This window comes from Glycine max, chromosome 10 (genome assembly GCF_000004515.6).
Source record: "Glycine max cultivar Williams 82 chromosome 10, Glycine_max_v4.0, whole genome shotgun sequence".
In the NCBI taxonomy this organism is placed as follows: domain Eukaryota; kingdom Viridiplantae; phylum Streptophyta; class Magnoliopsida; order Fabales; family Fabaceae; genus Glycine; species Glycine max.
In genome coordinates, this window is record NC_038246.2 from 155,529 (window position 1) to 181,584 (window position 26,056).

The 26,056-nt window shown below is 31.6% G+C and overlaps 3 protein-coding genes and 1 long non-coding RNA gene across 8 annotated transcripts; 2 read left to right on the forward strand and 2 right to left on the reverse strand.

The window, feature by feature from the left end:
• The first annotated feature begins 770 nt into the window (after window positions 1–770).
• Window positions 771–7,791, forward strand: LOC100802539 (tRNA(His) guanylyltransferase 2). Of its 5 annotated transcripts, XM_041005609.1 has the most exons (5): window positions 775–991; window positions 1,272–1,335; window positions 4,775–4,813; window positions 4,919–4,988; window positions 6,165–7,768. In XM_041005609.1, the coding sequence occupies exon 5, from the start codon at window positions 6,166–6,168 to the stop codon at window positions 7,699–7,701; it is 1,536 nt and encodes a 511-aa protein (XP_040861543.1). In that variant the 5' UTR covers window positions 775–991; window positions 1,272–1,335; window positions 4,775–4,813; window positions 4,919–4,988; window position 6,165; the 3' UTR covers window positions 7,702–7,768. The 5 variants fall into 5 exon arrangements, with proteins under 5 accessions (NP_001364210.1, XP_040861543.1, XP_006588530.1 ...); NM_001377281.1 differs by having other exon boundaries at window positions 771–991; window positions 4,775–4,988; window positions 6,165–7,791; XM_006588467.4 differs by lacking the exon at window positions 4,775–4,813 and having other exon boundaries at window positions 4,921–4,988.
• LOC121172981 (uncharacterized) lies at window positions 1,552–3,772 on the reverse strand. Its single transcript, XR_005886884.1, has 3 exons — window positions 3,555–3,772; window positions 2,291–2,411; window positions 1,552–1,783 (listed from the first exon to the last, which is right to left on the reverse strand). It is a non-coding gene; the product is annotated as an uncharacterized lncRNA (long non-coding RNA).
• Window positions 7,792–7,914: 123 nt separating the features above from the next.
• LOC106794943 (uncharacterized) lies at window positions 7,915–9,341 on the forward strand. Its single transcript, XM_014762858.3, has one exon. It carries the CDS (start codon window positions 8,294–8,296, stop codon window positions 9,092–9,094), a length of 801 nt encoding a protein of 266 aa, XP_014618344.1. The 5' UTR covers window positions 7,915–8,293; the 3' UTR covers window positions 9,095–9,341.
• A 996-nt stretch (window positions 9,342–10,337) lies between these two features.
• Window positions 10,338–11,961, reverse strand: LOC100305372 (protein kinase). Its single transcript, NM_001251262.3, has one exon. The coding sequence runs from the start codon at window positions 11,900–11,902 to the stop codon at window positions 10,607–10,609; it is 1,296 nt and encodes a 431-aa protein (NP_001238191.3). The 5' UTR covers window positions 11,903–11,961; the 3' UTR covers window positions 10,338–10,606.
• Window positions 11,962–26,056: the final 14,095 nt, after the last annotated feature.

Below are 26,056 nucleotides of genomic sequence, written 5' to 3' on the forward strand. Positions count from 1 at the left end.
TAATTTTTTTAAACTATTGTGTATACTATTTATAGTCCATTAATCATGAATTGTACGACTAATACTAATTGATTTGGATAATTTTTTTATAATCATAGATTTATGGAAGTTAAGAGAGTATTCCATTAATCTAAAAAATTTATTAGCTAAAATTGACAAGCTTAAAAAGTGTTTTTTTTTTAAATAGTAGTTGTAAGAATAACTATAAGCTAAATATATTCCTTTTATCGACTAAAAATTTCAAAACGCTCATAAAAAATGTTCAAATCGTATAACATATATGAACGAGATTTGTTTCATGATCTTTTGTTTCCAAGCATATAAATCTGGACATTATTTAATCATGGTCAAGAAAGAAAGAAATAATTAATGAGGTCTTCTTTTTTCAAAATTCTTATGAATTAAAATTCATAAAAAATCAATTTTGAAATATATGTTAATCATTTTTTAAAAAAATATATAAATAATATTTATTTTAGAAGTATTAAAAAAAAATATTATTATATTTGTTCTTATATATAACAAACAAATAATTTAAACGATTGGCACAATAATTTAAGATCTTATAGTATTTATAAGTGAAAATGATCTAACTAGTAAGAGATCACATGAACAGAATTAATTTCTAATATTGGGTTGAAAATATTTGTAGGTCTTTAACCTAAAAAAAATATCTTATTTTATCTTAATATATATAAATCCACTTATGAGACAATTTTTCCTTTCTAAACCTTCATATTAAAAATTCCACTTGTATTCTATTATTCAAAGATGGTCTTTGAAATTGAAGCAATTTAATTAATTTCATCTTTTTCCCTCACGAGTCATATACCCTAGCCCTCGTCTGAGTTGCAGCCTTTCTCCCTCTTCGTCTTAGTCGATCGTCGTGAAGGCTTTCCAGCACCTCCGTGGTTCTCGCGCGTGGTTGACTACCGTCAAAGGTCATTTTCCAGGCCTGGGTCGTCCTTGTCGTTGACAGTCATTGTGTAAGGTCATTTTCCTACATTGTTGTGGTACCATAAAATTTGTTGCTCATTTCATCCATGTGTATTTGTCTGTTTACTTTTTTCTAATTTGAAAGGTTTTTCAATGGAATACTTGAGGGTCGACCTCAATAGAATACCTTGTCTTATGACATTTGTAATTTACAACTTCATTCTAGTGGATTTGTTAGTAACTCATTACCTACTAAGACGATACTTTTCAATTTTGTTTGAACCTGGAAATTTCAGCTTAATTGTAATATTTGGTGTGCAAATATTTACTTTCAGACTGTGAATACAAGTGGTAGAGCTCCATTTCATCACGCTGACTCAAGTTGTTGGCTTCGATCAAGTAAGTTTTTTATAGTAGTGAAATCGGTCTTTGTCTCTGTGCTTTAAAGTAGTAACTACTGTTTATGAGTTTACAGATTTATCCTGTTTTTGTTAATCCTTCATAGATGCGTAATTATTTGTTTGCACTGTAATATATTTACGTTCATTTTTAATGTGTGCTCTTAGTATATAATGAATATATTCATAAGACTCATAGATTATAAGGGCCCTTATATTGTGTACCAGTGCATACCATAGACAGGACTAATCCTTTGTTAAGTGTTGGGAATCCAAAATCACTGTTGTGGTGGGTAAGTGGGTATTGTGAACTACGAAGGATATGCATCTACAAAAGGAGCAGAACATGTACAGCAAAGCTAAAGCCTAAAGGAATCTATACATGCATAACATCAAATTAATCGTAAAGAAATCATCTTTCAGATCTGAACCCCAATCATGTGTGCTACCTGCATGAGTAAAATTTCAAGTCATTTCATGCATGAATAGAGAGGGACCTTGTTAAGTTGCAATGAAAAACATAGCAGATATTAAAATTAAAATGAACTGGTTATAATACTGGTAAAAAGCTAAAAACAGCAGAACATATTTTCATACAAGGTTAAGGTTATCGTAAATTCATGATTACATTCAAGTTACAAACTGGAACCTGCCATAATGTTGAGTATTACCTTTTATATTTGTTATTTTAGTTTACTACTTATATTTACAACACTGAACAAAGGATTACTCCTGTCTATGGTAAAAGCAAAAGCAATATATTTGTTAGTTAGGAAACAAAAAGATTAAGCAAAAGCAAATAAATTTAGGAAAAAAAACTCAGCTGCAACAATATAGCCAATGACCCAATCACAACTGACATGGTGTTAAGTTCCCCTGGCTTGATTAACATCTTAGCAAGTCCAAAACCAGCAACTTTTGCATTGAATAAAGTATCCAAAAGGATGGTGCTATACCTGTTGGAAAGGGAGCAAAGGATTTGGCACAACCCTATTTTATGACTTGTAGATCATCAGTGATCACCACAGATCCATCAGCTGCAATACCACAATACAGCTTCAGTCCTCCATCAGAACCCTGCAAACCATGATCATCTTTGTTAAATGCCGTTGAATAAGTAAAATATGGCCAAAACAAACATGGTACGTTAGTATACCAGTGCTGCAAAGACACTGCCAGAGTTGAGGCTCCTTCCTACCTTGGTATGCCTCTTATCTAGCAAAACCAGAGTTGACGCTCTAGCTCAATATATGAAGGACAGAGATAAAGCCTATCACAGTTGAGACAGAACCTTATACAGGCACAACAACTGATGAATGAGTATGTGGATCGAAAAAGAAAGGAACAAATGTTTTGAGGTAGGAAATTAGGTTTCCTTAAAATTGTGCCTAACGACCTGCTAGAGGGACTGGAAATTGAGTTACAAGATGAAGTGGAGCCAGAATATGTAATGGTAATGGTTAGCAGACAAGTTATTTAGGAGAGAGATGATTCATCAAAGGCTGGAAAAGAGGAAGGGGAAATTAATCACAATGTGGGAGGATGAATTTGTGCTATGTAGCCAGTTTCCTTCTTTCATCCTTAAGGACAAGGCTGTAGGTTCAGGAAAGGGCCATGTTATGACACAAGGTTCAGTCATGGAGTAGACAACATAAGAGTTGGTCAGGAAAAAGACAGATCAGGAAGCTCGTTAGCAGGAGTTAGTGACTAATGATGAGTTGGAACTAGTTAGTTAGACTTGGGCATTGTTGAGAGCAGGCCACCCAGTCATTGTGAGTGGTGCCCTAACATAAACCAATTGACTTATTATTGATAGATCCTTCACTTAATTTGCTACACTCTTCGAAATTTGAAAAGAAGGAATGATTGTTTTCTATCCCCCTTCACTTATATTTTATGTCTCTATCTAGATCTAACCTAATAAAGAGGTAAACAAATTTGACACAATTTACTCTACACAGTCAAAAAATTATAAACCACTTTCCCTCCCATCCAAACCCCCCTAATTTGAAGGGGAAACAAACACAGGCAAGGAGGCATTTGAGCTCAACGATTTCTCCTCCCCCCCCCCTCCAAATTTCTGAATTAAATAAGGTAAAAAAAAGAACTACCCTCCTCCTCCATTTCCGTCCAACCAAGCACACTGTAAGTGGAATGCATTATTATAAGTTAACAATAAAGTTGCCTAACATGCAAATTAACTAACAAGGAAACACTTACCAAAGGGGATGCCTAAACAGAAGTCATGAATCTTTGCAGTCCTTTTCGGTTGATGAACACTTTCCTGTGTTGCCTCTCCAAAGCCTATTTTTTCAGCATCATGGCCATCTTTTGTAGAATATGAGTACTTCTTTTCTTCAACATGTAGCTTTGACGCATCAGCTGCATAACTTAGTGTCTTTTTCGTATCAGACCCAGCAGTATTTGTGTCATGGCTGTCCAGACTCATAACAACTGATAACTAAATGAGACATGCTTCCTGTTTAGTATCAATATCAAATAATTGCTCTAGCAAACTTTTATGTAACATTATTTATGCTGTTATTCAAGCCTAATGATACTTTCTAGCACTATACCTTGCAATATCAAACGAGAGATATATGCAACCATATAGACTTAATATGACTTTCCCCTAAAATGTGGAGAAACATGCGATTCTATCATCATTTAGGCTATAACTTGAATGCTTGATCATGTGCACTTCCAGCACTCTGCTATGCACTTATAAGTTTTGTATTCTCACTAGAGTTGCATATAAAATTATAAATACAAGCATATATGATCAATAAAGCATTGTATCCAGTACTTGCAGAGAAACATGTTTATGGCCTTGTTTGGATAATTTCTCTATAAGAAATTATAGGAGAAGAAAGAAGAAAAAATGAAATAAGCTTACTCTATAAGTTTAAGTTATATAATTTAGCTTCTCTAAAAGCTGATCTTAACTTATGTGTAAGCTAATATAAGTTTATGAGAGAAGCTTTTTTTCTTTCCTTCTTATTTTCTTCTCCTATGAGTGCTTATGGAGAAATTTATCTAACCAGGAACTAAATATAAGCAGTCATGGATGCCAAAGTCGAAAGATGTAGATTATGTGTGTTTAACACACTCCATTACTTTCCAATACCCTCTTTATTTTAATGGATTAATGGGTGAAATACAAGTGATTTGGTGATGTCATAATCATTTTTGCTTTTGTTTCCAATTTGTCATTATTGGTGCCTAAATGTGTTTCTTCATTGGTACTGCAGTCTACGATTGTTTGCTATTGTTTATATCTTCAATTGTAGGTATTGATTTAAACCTCTTTAATTTGTGGGCAGTATGTTTGCTATTGTTTATATCTTCAATTGTAGCTTCAAGTTATTCAACTTATATCTGTTGTATTAAGGATCTTGTCTTGTTACAATCTGTTGATATATGAAAATAATTTCTTACAGGAATTGGAGCCACTCCCTGAATTAAAAATATTTGATGAGATAAGGAAGTTCCATGAACTGTACCTTGAACACTTTGAAAATAATGTATCGATTTTTAATTTATTGTGAAGTGTACCTTGAACTGTGCCTTTATTTTGGTTTTACAGTACAGAATTGAGTTCTCGAAGGGAACACTTTGAAAATCCCGTGAAACTCCCATCTCTTTCTCTCGTTGGTAGGTTCTCTCTTTCTCTCTGTCGCTCTCTGCCCACTTTATATTATTATTATTCTTTCGATTTCTGAATTTATTTTCTGAGTTTACTTGGATTTTGGTTGAGCTAGCTGGTGAGCACCATTTGTTTGTGAGTATGCATGAAAGAGAAAGAGAGAAATAATCGATAGATTGGTGGTGTGGTGGTCTCAGTCTTCAAAGAGTGTGATATTGCCAATTCTAGTTTATGAGAATGTGTGCGAGGTTAAGACATAATTAGAAAGAGAGGGGTGAGAGTTGGTTTATTGCCAATTATGGTTAGGATTCAGTCACTCCAAAAGCGCGTAGCTGTTTGCTTTGTGATGGTGTTTGAGGTGTGGGGAATGGGATTTATGCACTTTGATTTCTATATTTATTTGGCCTTTTGGGTTTAGAAATGCTTTTAGCTGGTGTATTATTGATTTCTTAGTTGGTTAAAGACACCTTTTATGTTGTGTTTGGATACACAGAAATGCTTTCTCTTTAATTTTCTTAAATGCTTTTTAAGAGATTTTCTTTGATTATTACTCCTATGTTTTACGTTGTGGTCATTCCTTTTACTGTATTTTTGCTCTAATTCCTCGTATTTTGTGATACTAGCAACACTTTTTTCTAGATCATAGCAATTTATCTGCCATGATGAATGTGTCTGTATGGTTAGCTTATTTGTCATACTTGTATATAGATATTATACTTTGCTCAAATTTACTTATTAAGGATGCAAGATAAAAGAAATACCAAACTTATGGCCTATTGATTGACACCACCCAATGCTTATTTTTTTTACCTTAATATAGTAAAATACCTTTCATCTCATCCACTGAATGACTCAATTTAAATCTAATAAGTTATTACTGATATGTTTAATTGTTGATAGTTATACTTTCAATTATAATCTGCAGCTTTATATTAGAAGCTTTAAATTAGTACATTTTATAATCTGCAACTTCAAAGTTTACACTCATCTTAAATATGCAGCTTTATCATAATCTCATAATCTGAAAACAATTGTTGTAGATTCAGAGTTTTAAATTAGTATATTTTTAGTTTCACTTTGTTAACTTGTGTATGCTCCTAGTGGGATTAGTTTGTTGTTGTTGTTGTTGTTGTTAACTTGTGTGTGCTAATAAAAGTAATACATGTGTAAACTTTTGCATGCAGTATGGCAAACAGCAAATATGAGTATGTCAAGTGTTTTGAAGTTGAGGATGAGGCCATGTTTCCCAATATCATCCTTGTTTGGATCAAGGCTAGTAAACTCCATAAACCTCATGATTCAAATACCTTGAAATTGATGAACTCTTGTGCTGTTGAAGTTCTTGAAGAGTATGCAGATGTAGTCTTTGCATATGGGTTCAGTGATGAGTATACTTTTGTTTTCAAGAAGACCTCCAAGTTCCACGAAAGGCGTGCAAGCAAAGTGCTATCCATCATTACTTCTTTTTTCTCATCTGTCTTTGTGAGAAAATGGGATGAATTCTTTCCACACAAGGAACTACAATGTCATCCTTCCCTACATGGGCGGGTCATAGCTTGTGCGTCCATAAAAGCTCTCCAAGCTTATCTTTTGTGGCGGCAGACTATTTGTCATTTGAGTAATCAACATGAGCAATGCCTTTGGCGTCTTGTTGAACGTGGAATGAATGAGAAGGAAGCATGGGATTTCATCAAGGGTTTTGAAAAAAGTGATCTAAACAATCTTTTATTTGACGAGTTCAACGTCAATTACAATACACTAGAGCCGATACTCCGCCAAGGGTCTTGTGTTCTGAAGACAACGGGTGAGGATACTGTGAAGTACACAGATAATGGTGCTCCAATTAAAAGGCACAGAAGGAAGATAGTCACGGTGCATTCCAAGAAAATAGCTAGCAAGAGATTTTGGAATGAGCATACTGTTCTTTTGAAGGACCTTGGTGGTTTTGTTGAAGAAATTAACAATGTGACTCCAGAGTATGTGAGGTCCTTTGAATTTGATAGCAAATTGATGCCATGTACATGGATTGTAGTTCGAATAGATGGGTGCCACTTCCACAGATTTTCTGAGATACATGAATTTGTGAAGCCAAATGATGATAGAGCTCTTAACTTGATGAATTTGTGTGCAGTCGCTGTCTTAGAAAAGTTTTGGGAGGATATAGTCTTTGCCTATGGGGTTAGTGACGAGTATAGCTTTATTCTTAAGAAAACCACTAATCTTTATCAAAGGAGAGCTAATACAATAATTTCAGCTATTGTGTCTTTCTTCACATCCACTTATGTGATGAGATGGAAAGATTTCTTCCCACAAAGTGAGTTAAAGTACCCTCCTTCCTTTGATGGACGAGCTGTGTGCTATCCATCTACCGAGATTCTACGGGACTACCTTTCATGGAGACAAGTGGATTGTCACATCAACAATCAATATAACTCTTGTTTCTGGAAGTTAGTTGCATCTGGAAAAAGCAAAAGGGAAGCCCAGAACAGTTTAAAAGGTGGTCAGTTGCAAAAGAAAATTGAGGAATTGGCTATTGACTACAATAAATTACCAGTCATGTACCGACAAGGATCCTCAATTTATAGGGACAAGGTAGACAATGTTCTAATTCATCAGGAGAATGGAGAGTCTCCTGAAAATTATGGAAAGGTTATTGTAGGACATTTTGACATCATTGGACCAACCTTTTGGTTGGAACACCCAAACATCCTTGATGAATAGTTGTATGTGAAGTGTAGCATTGAGTCTGTTAATCACAATTCTATTACTTTATTTCTTGCCGCTGAAATTTTTTGTTGGTTTGGTTTAATATTCTGGGTGTTATATTTAGATTTTCTTTTTAATTTACATGAAATTTGGAGATGCTTGTTGTTATGATCGGAAGCAAGGAGCAACAAGGCCATGAATTAGAAGAAGCGGACCCAAACAGAAATGCAGAAGCAAACAAAGAAGAAGGAAGAAGGCCAGAAAGGGAAATCAACAAACCAAATTACCTCAAAGATATTGTTAGCAAATAGGGGGGTGAGCTGGTAGTTGTGTAGTGGATCGAGATTCTTCTTGTCGGTAGGGTAGCGCATTCTGTTGAGAATTGTCTCCCTCGCATTTGCATTTTCGTTTTCCTCCAAGGCACTCAAGATGCCAAAATCCGTTAGAAATAGTAGCAGAAATTCCCTATATATATGATTGATGTATTTTAATGGATAACAATAAATAAAATCTCTTCTTCCTTACCTTGTTCTGGAGGTGTTTAGGCCTCGAAAGCTAAGACTCTTTTCTTGCTCATAACAACTTGGTGCTTTCATTGAGAGCATCAATGGTTGCCTTTGCTTCTTCCACGTCCACTACGGACCACATCAAGGCCGCCATCGCAGAACTCACCTTCGATCAAACCATGTCCACCAAACTGGACGAATTTCTTCAGAGGTTGACCCTTCTTGAAATCTACTATCAGTTTTCCTATGTGTTTCACTCCCAGCCTCCTTCAACCCCTTCATTTGAGAAAACCGTCGTCGGCATAGTTCCTCAGTCGAGTACCGAAGACGGAGCCACAGAGTTCGAACCGAGCTTTGTTTGCTTAGACAAAAAGGTACCAAGCTTCATGGAAGAGTTGCTGAACTTGATTTCTAGTCAAGGGACGGTTGTGGAAAATCAAACCATGGAGTCGGAAGTTCATGGTGAAGATGGTTCCAAATTTGCACTGGGAAGCAATGAGAAATCAGTGTTTGGACGAGGTTGCGAATTCAGCAACTACAATGGCACATTGTCTCGTCACCAAGTGTCCCATGTGCCATCCTCCATCTTCAACCAGTTCGGGCACGCTTGTGCCGTTGTTTCCCTTGACAACCTCTTAAGTGTTGTTGTTCATTATGGTTATGCAGCGGCTTTGCATGACATGCTTTTGGACCATAGAGATATGACACTGTTTGAGAGGGGAGTTGAGTCTTATGGGTCTGCCATGGTCGCAAGCAAGCGCCGACTAGCTGTTTTTGTGCTATGGACTGCTGCTAAACCAAGTGAGTTGCGCCGGGACAAACCTTGGGATCCTGGAGGATCTGGGCGAACTCGTAACACCTTGAGGACAAGGTGTTTTTGGAAGATCCAAGGAATGTTATGATCAGAAGCAAGGAGCAACAAGGCCCTAAATCAGAAGAAGCGAACCCAAACAGAAATGCAGAAGCAAACAAAGAAGAAGGAAGAAGGCCAAAAAGGGAAATCAGCAAACCAAATTACCTCAAAGATTTCGTTAACAAATAGGGGGGTGAGCTGGCAGCTGAGTAGTGGATCGAGATTCTTCCTGTCGGCAGGGTAACGCATTCCGTTGAGAATTGTCTCCCTCGCATTTGCATTTTCGTTTTCCTTCAAGGCACACAAGATGCCAAAATCCGTTAGAAATAGTAGTAGAAATTCCCTATATATATATATATATATATGACTGATGTATTCTAATGGATAACGATAAATAAAATCTCTTCTTCCTTACCTTGTTCTGGAGGTGCCTAGGCCTCGAAAGCTAGGACTCTTTTCTTGCTCATAACACTTATATCCCTTTACTTTCCCCTTCCAATGAACGAGTTTGATTACACCATTACACCATTGCACCATACAACCACGACTACCTAACTCTATAGAACTCTAACCAACTATTTTATCTTATAATACAATATCTATTTTTCAATAAATGAAGATATAGAATTTTTTTTTGAACTGCAGCAGTAATTATTTTGTTCTGAATTTGCTTTGTGAACAATTTTGAGCTTCTAGTATGCTCATCTTAATAGATTGAACTTATCCTAGGCATGAAACTATTTTATCAAGTTTAAAACAAACTAGATTCCATTGAATGTGTTTTAAGAGATGAGGATGGAGCCTTTATGTTTGCCGTTGCAGTGAAGCTAGGAACCTGTTCTGTTTTGGAAGGAGAGCTTTGGGGTATTTTTCATGCCTTGCAATTAGCATGAAGCAGAGATTTTTGTAAAATAAATGTCCTATCTGATTCTAATTAGTCTCTTATCTAAGGGTTGATGTCATCTTCACCCTTGCTATAAGTTGATTAAGGCTATTCCTAGAACTCACCCTGCGAAAAGCTAATCAAGTTGATGATGCATAGGCTAAATTTGGATTGGATCTCCAATTTTCATGTCGTCTCTTTGATACTCTCCGGGGTTTTATTTTGCATGCTTTAATAGCAGACTTTGTTTGTACTAGTTTTCTAGAGGTTTCTTTTAATTGTATGTTTCATTAAAAAAAAAAAAGGTTGACATGCTCCATAAAGAAACTAAGTTTGAAGAGAGATACACGCAACAACAAAAGCAAATAGCCATCGAACGATTGATTCAACAAAGAACAAAAAAAGACATGGAACGATTTAACGTTTGATTTTCCTTTCAGACAAAGGTTCATGTTCATCAAACCAATTACTAATTTTTTCATTATGAAACATCTTATTCATTCTTAACGAGTTAAGAATTGGCTTCTTCCTTCTCATTCTCTCACACACAGAGGCTAGTATAAATATAAATATGAACAAAAAGAGGACATAAAACTGTTTTACTGATTCAAAAGGAACCAAACACATAAACATAAAGGACTACTAGGACCATCTGTACAAAACCTTAGACTGTATTCTCTAAAGCTCCAATCCAACATCATGCCATGAGAGAACAAGATCTTGAAGGCCAATTCTCCAATCATCCCAATGAAGCTCCTCAAACTCCAGCCCACCATCCACCACTTTGACCGCCACAAGCAACAAGTCAGCCACAATCTCAAACACCTCAACCACAACACCCACCTTCCCCTTTCCCAACCCAATAGCACCGTTCTTCCCTATCTCAATCCTAAACCCTAATTTCTCTCCAACTTCCTTCACCTTCGCTTCCACTGTTTCCACTTTTTTATCCGAAGTGAACCTCTTCTCCCTCCTTCTCCCCTTCTCCGACGTCGTTTCGAACAACCCTCGCAAATCCAACCCCGACGACATCGATATTATGTCAAATGCGTTCATCCCCGATTTATAACCACCGTCGCAACACTTGTTATACAAATCAGACTCCCAAACACTCTCTTTCACTTCCACCATTGAATTATTCTTGAACCATTTATTGTTATCGCAAACTTTTTCTAACGAAATTCGTGTTATAGGGTTTGGGTCGAGCAATTGGTAAATGAGGCTCCGTGCGGATTTCGAGATCCATGCCGGGAACTGGTAGTCGCGGCGGGAGATGCGCCGGCACATGGCGGGGATGTTGGAGTCGTCGAAGGGGAGGTGGCCGGCGAGGAGGTTGTAGAGGATGACGCCGCAGGACCAGGCGTCGGCTTTTGAGCCGTCGTAGCCGACGCGGCGGAGGATCTCTGGCGCGGTGAAGGCCGGCGTGCCGCAGGCGGTGTGGAGGAGACCGTCGTGGAGGTGTTCCGGGAGGGCGGAGAGGCCGAAGTCGGAGACCTTGAGGTTGCCGGCGGCGTCGAGGAGGAGGTTCTGTGGCTTGAGGTCTCGGTGGGCGACGCCATGGCGGTGGCAGAAGCGGAGAGCGGAGACGAGCTGCGCGAAGTAGCGGCGGGCGAGGGGCTCCGGGAGGCGGCCGCGGCGGGTGAGCTTGGAGAAGAGCTCGCCGCCACCGGCGAAGTCGACGATGAGGTAGATCTTGGTCTTGGTGGCGAGGACCTCGTGGATTTTGAGGATGTTGGGGTGGTGGTGGAGGCGGCGCATGGCGTCGATCTCACGCACGATGCGGGGCTCCATGGCGGCGTCCACCGTCTTGGACTTGTCGATGGCCTTCACGGCTACCGTGGCGCCGTCGAGGAGGGAGCGCGCCTGGTAGACCTTAGCGAAGTTGCCGCGGCCGAGGAAACGCGTGAGCTGGTACTTGGCCAGGATGGTGGTCCGTGGTGACGGCGACGGTGACGGCGGCGGCGATGCTTCCATTGTTGTGGGAAATGGAAATGAATCGCAACAATGCCAGCCAACGGACACAGAGAGTGTGTGTTTGTGTGACTGCGGAATGCTGCTTTTATAGCGTTTCGAAATTTGTTCATTTTCATTAAATTCCCATTCTGCCCTTGCCTTCTAGTTGTTGGACTCCACCCTTGCCCGGGCCAAGTCTATATACTACGTATAAAGTACTGTATTAGAGGAGTATCAGTATTCTTTCTGTCTCATTTCTTAATATTAAATTAAATGCATATAATTTAAAACTTTTTTTTTCTAATGAAGGTATTAGTATTAAATAGTCTCCACTGAAAGTATGACAAATTTTTACTGGGGAATAAGAAAGAAACGTGAAAAGTCAAACTCATCTCCAATTTACCCTATTATCATTTTTACTTGGACCACTTAGTTAAATGATTCAAATCTTTATTACTTATATCAATTTTTATTGATTAACAAATACTTAATATAAATAAAAAATTATTATATTTGAATTAAAATTTATTTATTTAATATCTTAATATTTGATGCTTAGCTTGCACCATTAACACAATAGGTGTAAAATGAGACTATATTTGAGAGAGAAAAAACACATTATTTAGACTTTGATTTTTTTTTTTAAAAAGAAAAAACCAATTGTTTTAGAAGAGGTCAAAACAACTAAAGAAATAGGATGAAAAGAGTAATATACTCATTAATTAATGGTATTGGATTAACTGGATCATGCGAATTAGTGCCTTGAGAGAATTAAGTACGGGTTAATAAATTAATAAATAGGAACTTTTTATTATTGAAGTTATATTGTCGAAAATTATAGAAAATTGTATTAATATTTCCTATGAGAGACGGATGTAAAAGTTAAAAAAAAAAATTAATAATATTAACATCAACGATTGACACAAGAGATAATTAAGTAGTTTAAATTCAAATTTTAATTGATTATTAAATATGAAATAAATTTTATTATGAGAAAAATACTTGCTTTTTTTATTAGCTAAAATTAATTAAAATTTCAAAATTATAACGATATTCATTAAATAAGAGATAATATTTATAAGACTTTTGTAATTTTAATAAATTTATACTAATAATGAAAAGTGTTTTAGAAGATACAGTTTGTTATTAATTCTCTATTATATTGTACTCGCTCACCCCCACTAGCTTGCATGGTTGCTTGCGCCTAATTTACACCACTCCTCTTTTCTAATTTTTAATTATTGAGTTTTTTCTATCTTAAGTCTGATATTATATGTATTTCTTATTTCACTAGATTATAGATTAAGTTAAAGATTAATTTTATCTATAATTTTATATAATATATGTTAATGGATTAAGAAAATTTTATTCATAATAAAAATTAAACATAATTCTCATATTAAATAAATTATTTTTACTCACAAATACAAAATCTTATGAATAGACTATCCATTGGCTTATGGAGTGCTTGTTTGTTTGTTTCGGAAGTTATAAGAATTAATTTATTTTATTGTGATTGACTATTTAATATAAGATTTAAAAGCTTACATTAATTTGGGCTCGTAGATTCATATTATAAATCAATTCGACCAAACTTTGAAAATATAAAAGATGACTACTAGTCATAATTAGCATTACATATGTTTTGTTAGATATATTTTTTTATGTTCAATGATATAGTACTAATGTTAAAATTTATGACATCATGTTTACTATTCAACTCTTCTCCTGACTCTAGTAGACCATGTTCTTCTAAATATAAAACCATTGTAATGCGATATTATGATATTCAATTATATGAATTTTGTTACTAAGCAAATCTTACTCATCAGTTCCAGTATTTTATATTTGATTCTTTGTTTTTGAATGAGAGTGTTTTGATGTAATCATTCTTTATATAAATTTTTACTGATCAGTTTTATTTTTTTTTAAATTGATTCATTTATCATTTAATAAAATATCTTTTGTTGGTAATAAATATTAATTACTCTATTTAAAATATTTTTATTTATAATTTTTCTTAAATATTAAAATATCTGTGCAATACATAAAAAGAAAGCTGTTACTTGTTAGTTTGAAATGAGTAAATTTATAATAATAATAATAATAATAAATTGTTTTATTATACTTTATATTACTGTATCATTACTTGTTCACCTTAGACATGAAATTATTTTGACTTCAAAAAAGACAAATTTATTTTAATTTTTTTTTTATCTTTTTCTGTAGTATGCTAATCATGCTTTATAATTAAACGCAATGAATTTCTCAATATCATAGTTATAGAAGGATATCATTGGGGAAGTTATTTTAAAGAAAATACATCATATTTTCAGGAGACAAGAAAAAAGATCTTGAGAATTATTTTTTTTAATATTGAATGTTATACCATATTCGAACTCAGAATCTTGTGAAATTGTTTTAAGACAATTAGCTTACGAACCAAAAATGCCGATGTTGAGAATCATTTATTTATACGAAAAGTATTAGTTGTGAATGAAATATAGTAGTGAATCATACTTCTTTTTTACTGAAATACTTTTTTTGTTCTTTACAGTGGTGGTAATAATCAAATCTAATCTTCACGTATCCTATATATCTAAATCCTTCACTGACTATTTTAAACATATGGATCGATTAAGTACTTCAAATATTTAATATTTTATTTAGTTTTTATAGTTTTGCTTAATTTGTATTAAATCTCTGTAAATGGACTTATTTATTTGCTAGCTGTAAGGTTTGGAGTATCTCTTTTCCATATAATTTTCGTTTGTTGTTAAAATAATTAATTTTACTATAGGTATATAATTTAATTAGAAACCCGTAAAAATAATTAATTATTAACTTGGGTTTGTCCTTGTATATATATAGTGTCCATTTATTTTAAAGTCTTATAGAATCATTTTGCACGGTAAAATGTAATTATATACGTGAATTATTTAAATTTTCTAATGTTGTATTTAATTTTTATCGATAAAATAATAATTAGATATATGTTTAAACTAATCTCAGTAATACCAAATTTTATATTAAAGTATGTGTATTGTGAGAGAGAAATTGTTGATTCTAAAGATAAAACAAACGTGCACATATTGAAACCTTAAAACGGAACCTTATTATTAATTAATTGATATTTATGAGAAAATGTGAAGGAGGGCCCAAAAGAAAATTTGTGTACAATCCTCCCTATAAAGTCAAGTACCATTTTAATTGCAAAGCTTATTAATTATTGTTCGATCAGGTAGCTATTCTTTATTCATAGAAAAAAAAGGTAGATATTGAGTGAGCAATATTAGAAAACAAAGTCACTTATGTTTTTTTTTTAAAAAAAACTTATATAAGAAGGTTGTATATAAGTATCATGCTTAATTTAGATGCCGACAACAAAGAAAAACAAAGCCAAATATTTCACTCAACTCTTTCTCTGACTTTAAAAGCTTAACTAAGACTCAGCAAATTTATTACCACTTATTGATAGAGCCGTGTTGCCTATGACTATTGGGTGTTTGAATTCAGTTGGGGGAGGAGCAGGTGTCTCGCAAAAATGATTGCATTTTCCAGAAAAAACGTGTGAAAAATTAACTTTAATTAGAGTATGCAAATTAAAGCATGTAGTTAACTAGCAATCACTGTTACTTTACCTCAACTAACTCTTATCTCACAAGTCACCACATACATAAGCAAAAAATGAACCAAACTCTTTTTATTCATTTGCAATTGCAAGTGGACTATTAGGAAGCACCCTAATTTCACTTTATTAATTAGAAACCAAACCCTTTCTAGTCAATGAAATCAGCCACCCCACCATCACCAGGTTATAAATTGGGGTTTCACTTTAATTTCCAGGAACATTCACGGATTCATGTGGCTTAAAATTTCTCTTGGTGCTTTGAATAATGTTAGTTGGACAGTCAAACTCAAGAATATTATAGTTTGTAAGTCCTTTCAAAAGGGGAGGGTTATGACTTATTCTTCATCTATTAAATTAAAAAAATATTATCAGTATAAAAATATTTAAAAATATTATTTTTTTATAAAAAAAAAATATAGGATAATAAATCATTTTCAAAATACATCGAATCTAATTTATAAACCTTATATATGCATGTGAAAATCAACATCGAATTGGTAGGGCAAGAATGGTAATGCTGTGTCCAACGACAAATTAAAGTGGTCTGGTGTAGTTTCAGAATCAGAATTAAGAAACCTTAACAATAGAGTCCAGTGGGACCAAAAGCATGCATGGCATAGAAACAAGTAATGAATGGAATTCCAAAACTCCACAAACAGTGCACTGGCAAGGAATCTCCACGACAATGGTAGATGTGCTGAGGTGTGAGACCCTAGGAATGTGTGTGGTTCAATTAATTGTCTTTTTACTAACCATTATTGAGTACGTTGCGGTTGCTGCTAGAGCAGTTGCTAGGTTCCAAAAACGAATTATATATCAATCATGTGTGCTTAGTTTGGTTTTGTGCATTTTATGGCCCCAGAAATGCCACGTGACCAAAATGTAGGCAAGCTACATTGTGTTGTACTGTTCTCTCTTAATAATACTATGGAATTATGAATCAAACAAGGTCAATGTCGCATTGCAGCCTCGCACGCCATGCCACGATATATCATATATGCATGCATGTGACGCCATAATATAACCCTTTATTTTGTTTTCTAATCAACTTTCCAACCATCAATTTTTTTATACTCTCATTATTAATTGTTTCCGTCACCTACGCCTGCATTTTATTGGACCAGCGCAAAACTTAGTTGTAATTACTTGTTAGTAATTCAATAATATACTCAATTTAATTTGAATATTGTGCTTACCATTTTTCTTTTTGGAGATTATTATATCATTAGTACCAAGTATCTTCCAATTTGGGTTATTATGCTTATATTATTATTATTATTAAATTTAGTACATGGCAGTATTCATAATCATAAAGTAAGATACTTTAAGGATATGTTATATTTTTTTCGTCTAACCATGCGTATCCTCTATTGAAAACAATATATTCTGTTTAAATTGGAGTAATTTTTCGCTAATTAATTTACGCACTCAGTGGTAATTTTTTCCCTTATTTAAATAATAAACGGGATTTTTTTGTTATTTTTATTTTAACATTTTAATCACAAAAATTTTACGATCCAACCATTAATTAAATTTAACTTATAGTAAAAAATATGTGTCCAGCTACCTATTTGTATCTCTTCTTCTTACCTTTTTTGTCTTCTTCTCCCGATTATCTTCTTTGATCACATGTTATATCCTTTTTCTGTCTTGTTATATTATTCTTTTAATTTGTCAAGCATTTTAAACTTTGATATGCATTATTTGTTTAGGTTAGTATATTTTATATTAGTAATATATTTTTAGTTTAAAGAGGAAAACACACTAAAAATATATTTAGTGTGTTTTTCTTTTTAAGTTAAAAATATATTTAAAGAGAAATCCAATGCTAGTAAATTTAATTTATAGTAAAAACAATATGGAAAATATTATCCAAACATTCCCATAGTTTAAATATTTTTCATAAGCATTTATGAAAGAAAAAATATGATAATGTTGTTATATTATAATGCTAGATTAATAGAAATAAAATAATATGAAAATTATAGAGCAATAATTAGAACCTAATAAGGGACGACTAAGCTCAATAAGCCACAACCCACTCTTGTCCTATAATAAGAAGAAAAGTTAGAGAGCGAGATTAGGTTTAGTTGTCATAAAATATAAGAAGAGAGAATTAGCGAGAGGGAAAGAGCGAGGGGAGATTGTACTCCTTGCTTCGGGAAGCTTATTTTGAGCTGAGGAGAAGTGGAATTTTTCTCTTTTCTTGTATGAATGCGTTGCTGGTGAAATTTTGCATATGATTTAGTCCACAAACAATCTCATAGATATTTAACGAATGAGATAATTCTTCTTGTGGAGATCCTTTTTCTTTCCAATAGGTTTTTTATATCATTGGTCAATGTGTTAAATTTTTATGTTCAGTATAATCATCTAAAATTATATGATTAAAGTGCAGTTGAACGAATGAATAATTCATATTAAGTAAAAGATGTTATCAAAAGAAGAAAAAAAAAATTGAATGAGAAAGGTATTATAAGAAGAAGAAGATGTTATCAGCAGGAGAATGGATAATCGAAAAATACTACTTTGAAGAAAAAATAAATGGTGAAGAACATTATAGTAACTGTCCATTTGTGAACATTATGAAGACTTAAAGATATGAGAGTATTTATAAGTTTTATCTCTTATTAAAAAAATACAAGTTTAATATTTACACAGTACAAATCCTAATTATCCATAATCAATACAAATTTCTCCTCAATCTTCACCAGGAAAGTTTTATCTTCAATCTCAATCTATGGCCCTGACGCTTCCAATCGTCCTCTTTCCTTCATGTTTTTGTCAAAGTGAAAGCAATAAAGGGACCATCTTATGACAATCAAATACTCATAAATCAATTATCGACACTGAATCGAAAAATGGTGTTAACAGAATAACAATGAGGCATGAGTAGATTCCATGACCTTAGGTTTATATATATTTTTTAAGGGTTGTGAATTAAATTGTGGGGAGCTAGTGTTGTAGATTGACATATGTTTATAATATACCTTTTTATTTATTTATTAAAAAGTGGCAAAAGGCCTTACAAACTAGAAAGAAACAAACCTGGGGAAGCAAACCCCCAAGAAATCTTTGCCAAAGCAAGTTTACACAAGCACTTTATGCGGATCAGAAAAGAAAATAAGGTCCGTGATTACTCCCCAAATTAATTAAATCTCAGCAGCATCGACAATGGAACACCTCGATCCAATATAATATATATTTATTCTGTTGTTTGGTAGCTGCATGTCGGGTATATATGGCATGCAACAGAATTATGATTGATAAAACAATTCCCACGCACCACTAAAGAGCCAAAAATCATGACTAAGCTACTGCTATATATGATTAAGACCTTGCGATTTTATTTTCTTCTAACCGTTAGCTTCATATATATAACCATATGCATCAGAGAAAACTATACTAACTATTTTTAAAGTTTTGTGAAATTACCCATTATTTTATTTAATTTTTATATTAACTTTTTAATTATTTGAAAAATATTATATCATGTTTGCCTACAAGAGAGAGGTTAATGTAAATGTTAAAATAAGAAAAAAAGTTTGTATAATTTTATAAAGCCTTAGGAGTAGTTAATGATGATGTGTGTGTATATATATATATATATATATATATATATATATATATATATATATATATATATATATCATGTCTGTCATTAAAAAAGAAGCTATTTATACATATATATTTTAAACTGTTTATTTTATTTTAATACAATCTATTGAATCTGTTGTAGTCTTATAACTAAATTATTTTAAAGTCAAAATCCTAGTATCTCGTTTTAAGAAAGAAAAAAAAAACTAAACTGTGTGCGCAACAAATATTTTAAGAACATTTGACTGAAATCTTTAAGGTATATATTACTGTAAAAGTCTATGCTTAAATTGACACAATGACAGTTTTTACGATGGATAAATTAAATTACTCGAATTTAAGATGATATACATCGGTATTTTTCTAAGAAAACAAATCCACACCGAACAATAACCATACAATTGAAATTTTAATAACTAAAAACTAAATTTCTTAATTATTTTTAATTAAAGTAATTGCATTTTGTAATATTCAAGTAAACCCATGATTATTTGTTGATCATGATAGCCAATATATAATTTTTGCGAAGACCAAACCTCAAAGGTAAGCTTTATTAAATTGATTGAGCTGATGTAACAGGAAGATATTTTTACTAATTTATACAAATATATGCTTCGTAAACTGGAAACTTTTGGAGCGGAAAGTGGAATTAGTGGTTCATGTAAAAGAATATCATATAACAAATAAGCCGATTATCAACGGAGTAATAAAGAGCTACTTGCTCTATCTTATTGTGGAGAACATACAAAAACGATTTGGTTAACAATAATTCAGCCAACCTGTCGAGTTTTATGACCTAAAATATTTTTTGCTAACTTTAATTAAACTTATATATTTAACAAATAATATTTAAGTTAGCTATCAAGTGAATCTTTTTTTTTGTCATTTAGATATTTAAATATTTAATATAATTATACACTTAACAGTCAAAATGAATGCCTTTGATTAAACATATAAAATTTCATACCAGTCTACATGTTTGGTTTGGTGATAAATATAATAACTTTAAAGCTATATACATATAAAATTTAGCATTATCTTTGCTTTATGCTAAGTGAGCATCCTTTAAATTTGTGCTCTCACTTTTCTTTTAATATTATTTTTTGGCTTATAGAACAAATAGCATTAAAAAGCTTGTTTTTAACGTATTTGGAAATTTTAATGCAAGCATACCTTTTGATCTATTTATTTCAAAACAAAATTAGGGCTATCCTGAAAAGGCTATAATCATTTTATATACATTTTTTTTTCTTTTAAAAAGAAAATTATACTGACACGTGCATGACAAGCTTAGGTTTATATAAGAATTAATTATGTTTTTAATTCTTCAACTTTTTTAAAATTTTCATTTTTAATTCTGAATAAAAAAAATTAACAGGTCGTCCTAAATCTTTTCGTCCCTCAATCATTTTAGTAATTTCGAGGGATGTCAGTTTTATTATTATTATTATTATTATTATTATTATTATCATCATTATTATTATTATTATTATATTTTACAACGGTTAAAAATCACAAAAATATACTTTGAGTAAGGTGATTAAAATAAATTTGACAATTCTAACTATTAAGAACTGCCAAAAATTGATTCTCCCCTTTACAGATTTGTAGGGGTGACTTTTTCCCATGGAAGAACCTCTTCAGCACCACTCCTTTGTGCTTTCATTTTCTACCACAAACTCCCATTGACACAACCCAGGGGATTCCGACGCTGAGGCGTGTAAAGTGCGTTAATGTGTTGTGTTTCTTCTTCCCTGTGCAAGTGATCTTGACTGGTAATAATATTTTTCTTTCTGATTTTGCACACAATGTCCTTGAATAAGAACGGACCTTGATTGTTGTTCCTTAGTGAATCAAAGTTTGATATTTAAGGGGTTAGACTTTTCAGAGTGAAATAATTTGTGGCAGCTAATAAAACCACCAGAAAATGTATAATAATAATAATAATAATAATAATAATAATAATAATAATAATAATAATAATAATAATAATAATAATAATAATAATTGACATCATATTATCATTTAATTTCAATATTTGATGAAATAATCAAAATTATTGATAAAGAAAAAGAACAGTCAATATTTTGTTAGGGACAAAAAATAAAACTAAAAAAAATTCAGGATAAAAACATAATTAATTTTTTATATAAATCAAAACTAACTCATAAAGAATGCTAGTTAAATGGATTTTTATATGCTATGACAAGCAATTCTTGATATGAACAAGTTAAACTGCATGTTCATATAGTATTTTAGATTACCATTTTATTTAAAGTAATTTGAAGAATATATAATTTTTATTTTATTTTCAAGATTATTTCAATTTAGACTATTTTTTTATATTTAATTCGGATATATGAATGATTAAAAAAATTAATATGTATTTTTTAAAATAAATTTATAAACCATTATTTTTGGAATATAAGGGATTAGTTTTCAGAAGAAAAAAACAAAAAAAGTTTCCAGCGATCAGTACGATTCTTTTAATTTTTTAAATTGTTTATTAAAGAATAAAATGAAAGAAAAAGAAAGTGTAGAATAAAAAAATATTTGAATTATTATAAAATGTAGAAGAAAATTAAATAAAAGAAAATAACATGGTTAAAGTTTGTGATGAATTATTCAGAAACAAGTAAAAGATAACCTAATCCGCACTTCAAAATTATAATTCACCAAAGGTAGATGTTACATGGACTACAACATGATTGTGTTATGGGGAGCACAACGATTTTCTTTGGACGGCCAATTCAAATTTAAAATATGATATTGATGGCTCCTTTTGTGCAAATCAAAGCATGATCTTCCCACTTTAGCATGAGTGTTCTTCTCCTTTGGGCATTAGCACGATCATGCTATATGAAGTATGCTTGTGCTCTTCAGTGGTGTTATTTTTTGCTCTTTTTTACACTTTTCAACTTTATCATGACTGTTACACACTTCATAAAAGTACATGGGTTTTTGTCAATAAACTTAATTAAAAAATAGAATAAAATATGACCAAAAACTCATACCTAAACACACAAATTCCAGTTCATATATCACTTGGATTTTTATTTTATTTTATGAAGAATTGGATTTCTAGTAACCTATAAAAGGGAATATGAAAATAATTTAAGAGTCTAATTTAGTACTTTCCTTGCTCATAAATAGGGAAATTTGGGTAGACGTACCTAATTAAAGATATGCAAGAGATCCAAGTTAGTTGGAAGAGTTATCATGAGTTATTATAAATTTTCTATTATTTGAATTCAATTCTTATAAATATGTTTTTGTTTTTGAAGATCCGCCTTAGAAATCAAATGAAAGAAATTATACAATATTTGATGTGGTAAATTATTTGTAAATATTCTTATGATCCATTTAGATAAATAATTATTTAAAGACTTATATAATAAATATTTGTCATGTAAAAATGTTGATGTAAGTATAATCAAAAAGAAAATATAATTAAACTATTTTATATAAGTTACAAATTGTTTTTATAAACTATCTTAAATTTTTTATTGAAATAAGTTAAAATGACGTACACGTTTTCATAAATTCTTCCAAACATTTATACCGATATCATAAAATATTTCTAAATACATTGTAAATAACTAGAGTAAAATATGTTTGGGTCGTGTAAAATTTTAAAAATATTATTTTTTGTTTTTATAATTTTTTATTAATTTGATTCTTATAAAATTAAACATATTTTGTTGATCCTCAATTATAAATTCGTTAGACGGGTGGTCTAATATGTCTAATAGTTTACACCTGTAATTTGATTATAAATGAATTAAATATTTTGTGAACGTTAAAATCTAAAAAAATGAATTAAACAAATTTTTTACAACTAAAAATCTCCAAAAATTGTTATTTTTGTCACTTCCATAAACTTAGGGGGAAGACGAAGCAAAAATAAGTTCTAATATTTTTTGAGTGTGTTTGAAAAGATAGAGAAAAATTAATTAAGTCTATTAGTTATATTTAGAAATCATTTAATTGAATTACTATTAAAGACCAACAAAAATATTTTTTATTTTTACATAGAATAAATTAATATGAAAATTTTATGAAAACAAAATTAATACTTTTTAAATTTTATAGGGAACTCAAACATATTTTATCCAAATAAGTATTTATCTCATATAATATAATATGTAAAGAGAAACACATCCCTTATAAAAAAAAAACGCATATACACAGCACATCAAATAATTGATCATTTTAGCAAAAATTCATACAACTCTTACTGATTAAACTTTTTTGCAATAAATAAATAAATAAATAAAATTCCAGAAGCTTTACTTACAATCTAGCAAAATCATACTATGGGTAAAAAAATACTATCTCCAATGTTATATAAAAGTAATATAATACAAATTATTAAGACTAAGTAAAATAATGATCACATTTAATATTATCATAAATTTAAATTTTATTTTAAAAATATCCTTAAATTTAAATGTTGTAAGTAATAGTCTTATTTAATGCTAATACTATAATTTAATGAATGAATATCTAGTAAATAAAGTTAGTAATAAATTAAGGATATAAAAGATATTTAATTCTTAATAAATTTAAAAATTAGTCATTATTATTTATAATTAGGAAAAAAAATACCATTTGTTGCTTATGTATAAAATCGAAAGTAGTATTATATACAATAACACTCTCCAAACTCAATCCTGCTTCACAATTTACTACTCCACGAATTGAGTTAATCTTATCCAATTTTAAAAACATTGTTTTACCCAATCAACTGTTTCATTGATTATTTCCAATCTCCTTCTCCACTAGACACTAGTGACAAAATAGTCAGGTTAAATGAAATATGAAATTCGATTAATGAAGCTAATTAACTACTATTGTTGTAACAAGGTGCAATGTCGCTTGTCGATGGAAGTTGTAATTATTTTAAACCACATGTCAACATCAAAGTAAGAATATCTGTAATAAAGAAAATGAAGCAACTTGTGCTAAACTATTATTTAAAAAGAAACGCAAATTAATAGGGTTTTCTTAGTGCGATGTAAAGTGTAGCCTGCCATGTTGCTTGGAATGATTTGATCAGACGTCTTTGTAGAGTTGGCTCAATAAGAGGATATTATTAGATGCCTCAACCATTAAGAAGACAGTATTAGATATTATGTCCATATCATGTCATTAGTTTGTTCTCTTAGCTTCATTATGGACAAGAAGACGAGAAAATCAATGTAGAAAAGCCATTTTATGCAAACAAACCAATGTGCTCTAGTAAGAGGTCACATAATTAAATTGGATTAACTCCCAAACGGCAAATACACACTCACAAAAAAAAAAAAAAAAAGAGGCTTAGGTGCCCTTTTGGTTGAACTAGAGCCGCATATAACAATTATTAGGATAATTTAGGAACTAGTGATGTTTTATGGATTCTTTCCTTGAAAATTGTTTCTAATTTTGGTACAACAGTAAATCTAAATGACTGAAATGCAATTTGTCTTTAAATTTTTTTCTTACGGGTCATAACACATTGCTCCTCCAAATTAAATTCCAAGTTTAAACTAATTAGTTAACCACCCTAAACTAGGCTAAGTTTCATGTTGTTCTCTACACGTTACTTATTTTTATTAATTACATGTTTATCTTTTTGAAACACTTATCATTTTTTATTTTTATTTTCAGACATAATTTTAAACTTTTTTTTATTCAAGACTTAAAATTTGTGACATTATATTTATTTATATAAAAACTATAATAACTAACCAATGTTCATACTAAACATGAATATAAAAAAAGTGAAAATTATATGAAAAATGAATTTCATGATGAATAAATAAAAAATTAAAAAAAAATATTATCATATTTTTTCCAATTGCTCACGAGACACACTTTTATGATTTTCATCATGTCTATGGTACTTTTTTGTTATTGTAAATATTAATTGATTTTCATCATGAGATGTTGGGTGCCTGTCAGATTCAGCTAATTTGCTTTCGAGCTTCAACTTAGCAGGGAAAAATTCTGATGCTTATACCAATTCCCTAGCTCCTGGTGTGTTTTAGTTAGAACTGAAGTTGTAACCAATCAAATTTATCATACATTAAGAGTAGTGTCATTCTCAATTATGCATATACTTCCTTGCACTCAACAGAGCAGATTAACCTATGGAAATTAAAACACTGATCAGTACGACTTAACATTCCTTAAAAATTAGTGATGAACTATGCTTGCTGAGAATGGAGACACAAAAGCTTGCCTTTGCTCATTGGTTTCTCACACGTAATAATAAGGAAAAACCACTTACTTTGGTGAGGATGAAGGGCAGCTGAGATTAATTGGAAAATGATTGAAGTTTTCTTCAATGTTGCTATTTCAAAGTAAGCAAGCTTTGCAAGGAAGAGGTGACTTATGTTTAATAATGATAAGATTTAATTTATTGATGAAAACGATATTTACGTTGTTTTTTCAATTCTTTTTTGTTTGGGAGACGTTTTTTTTTAGATAATTAATTAATATAAAGATTGCACCCCCTGATTATGTTCAGGTCTCTTGGTAGTGTACTATAATCCTTTCGAGAATTAGAGAATGCTATAAGGGAAACGAGCCATCTAAGGTCCATGTCTTATGAATACCAGATATATGAATTACGAATAAATTATTTTCATAGAAAGGAATTAAGAACTATTATTGCACATAAGCTATTAACAAACCTCGCGACATTTGCTAGTCTTCTGAGAATTCATTAGTTATTGGAATGATCAGTGAAGTAGTAACTCCAAGCATACGAGCCCTGCAAATAATCTGAGCTCCGGTCACTGTTTTACATTTTATTGATGAAACGAAAAATGAATGATGGATATTTATCAAACACTTAAAATCACATATCTAGAAATAATATCAACGTGCTTATTAGATTCTTATTCACTGAACTTCTATTATGATAAATTCACAACTACTGTATAAGAACAGGAAACTTCCAT

Coding starts and splice junctions, on each gene's coding strand:
- LOC100802539 (NM_001377281.1), top strand. CDS start 6,166: ATGGCAAACAGCAAATATGAGTATGTCAAGTGTTTTGAAGTTGAGGAT.
- LOC106794943 (XM_014762858.3), top strand. CDS start 8,294: ATGGTTGCCTTTGCTTCTTCCACGTCCACTACGGACCACATCAAGGCC.
- LOC100305372 (NM_001251262.3), bottom strand. CDS start 11,902: ATGGAAGCATCGCCGCCGCCGTCACCGTCGCCGTCACCACGGACCACC.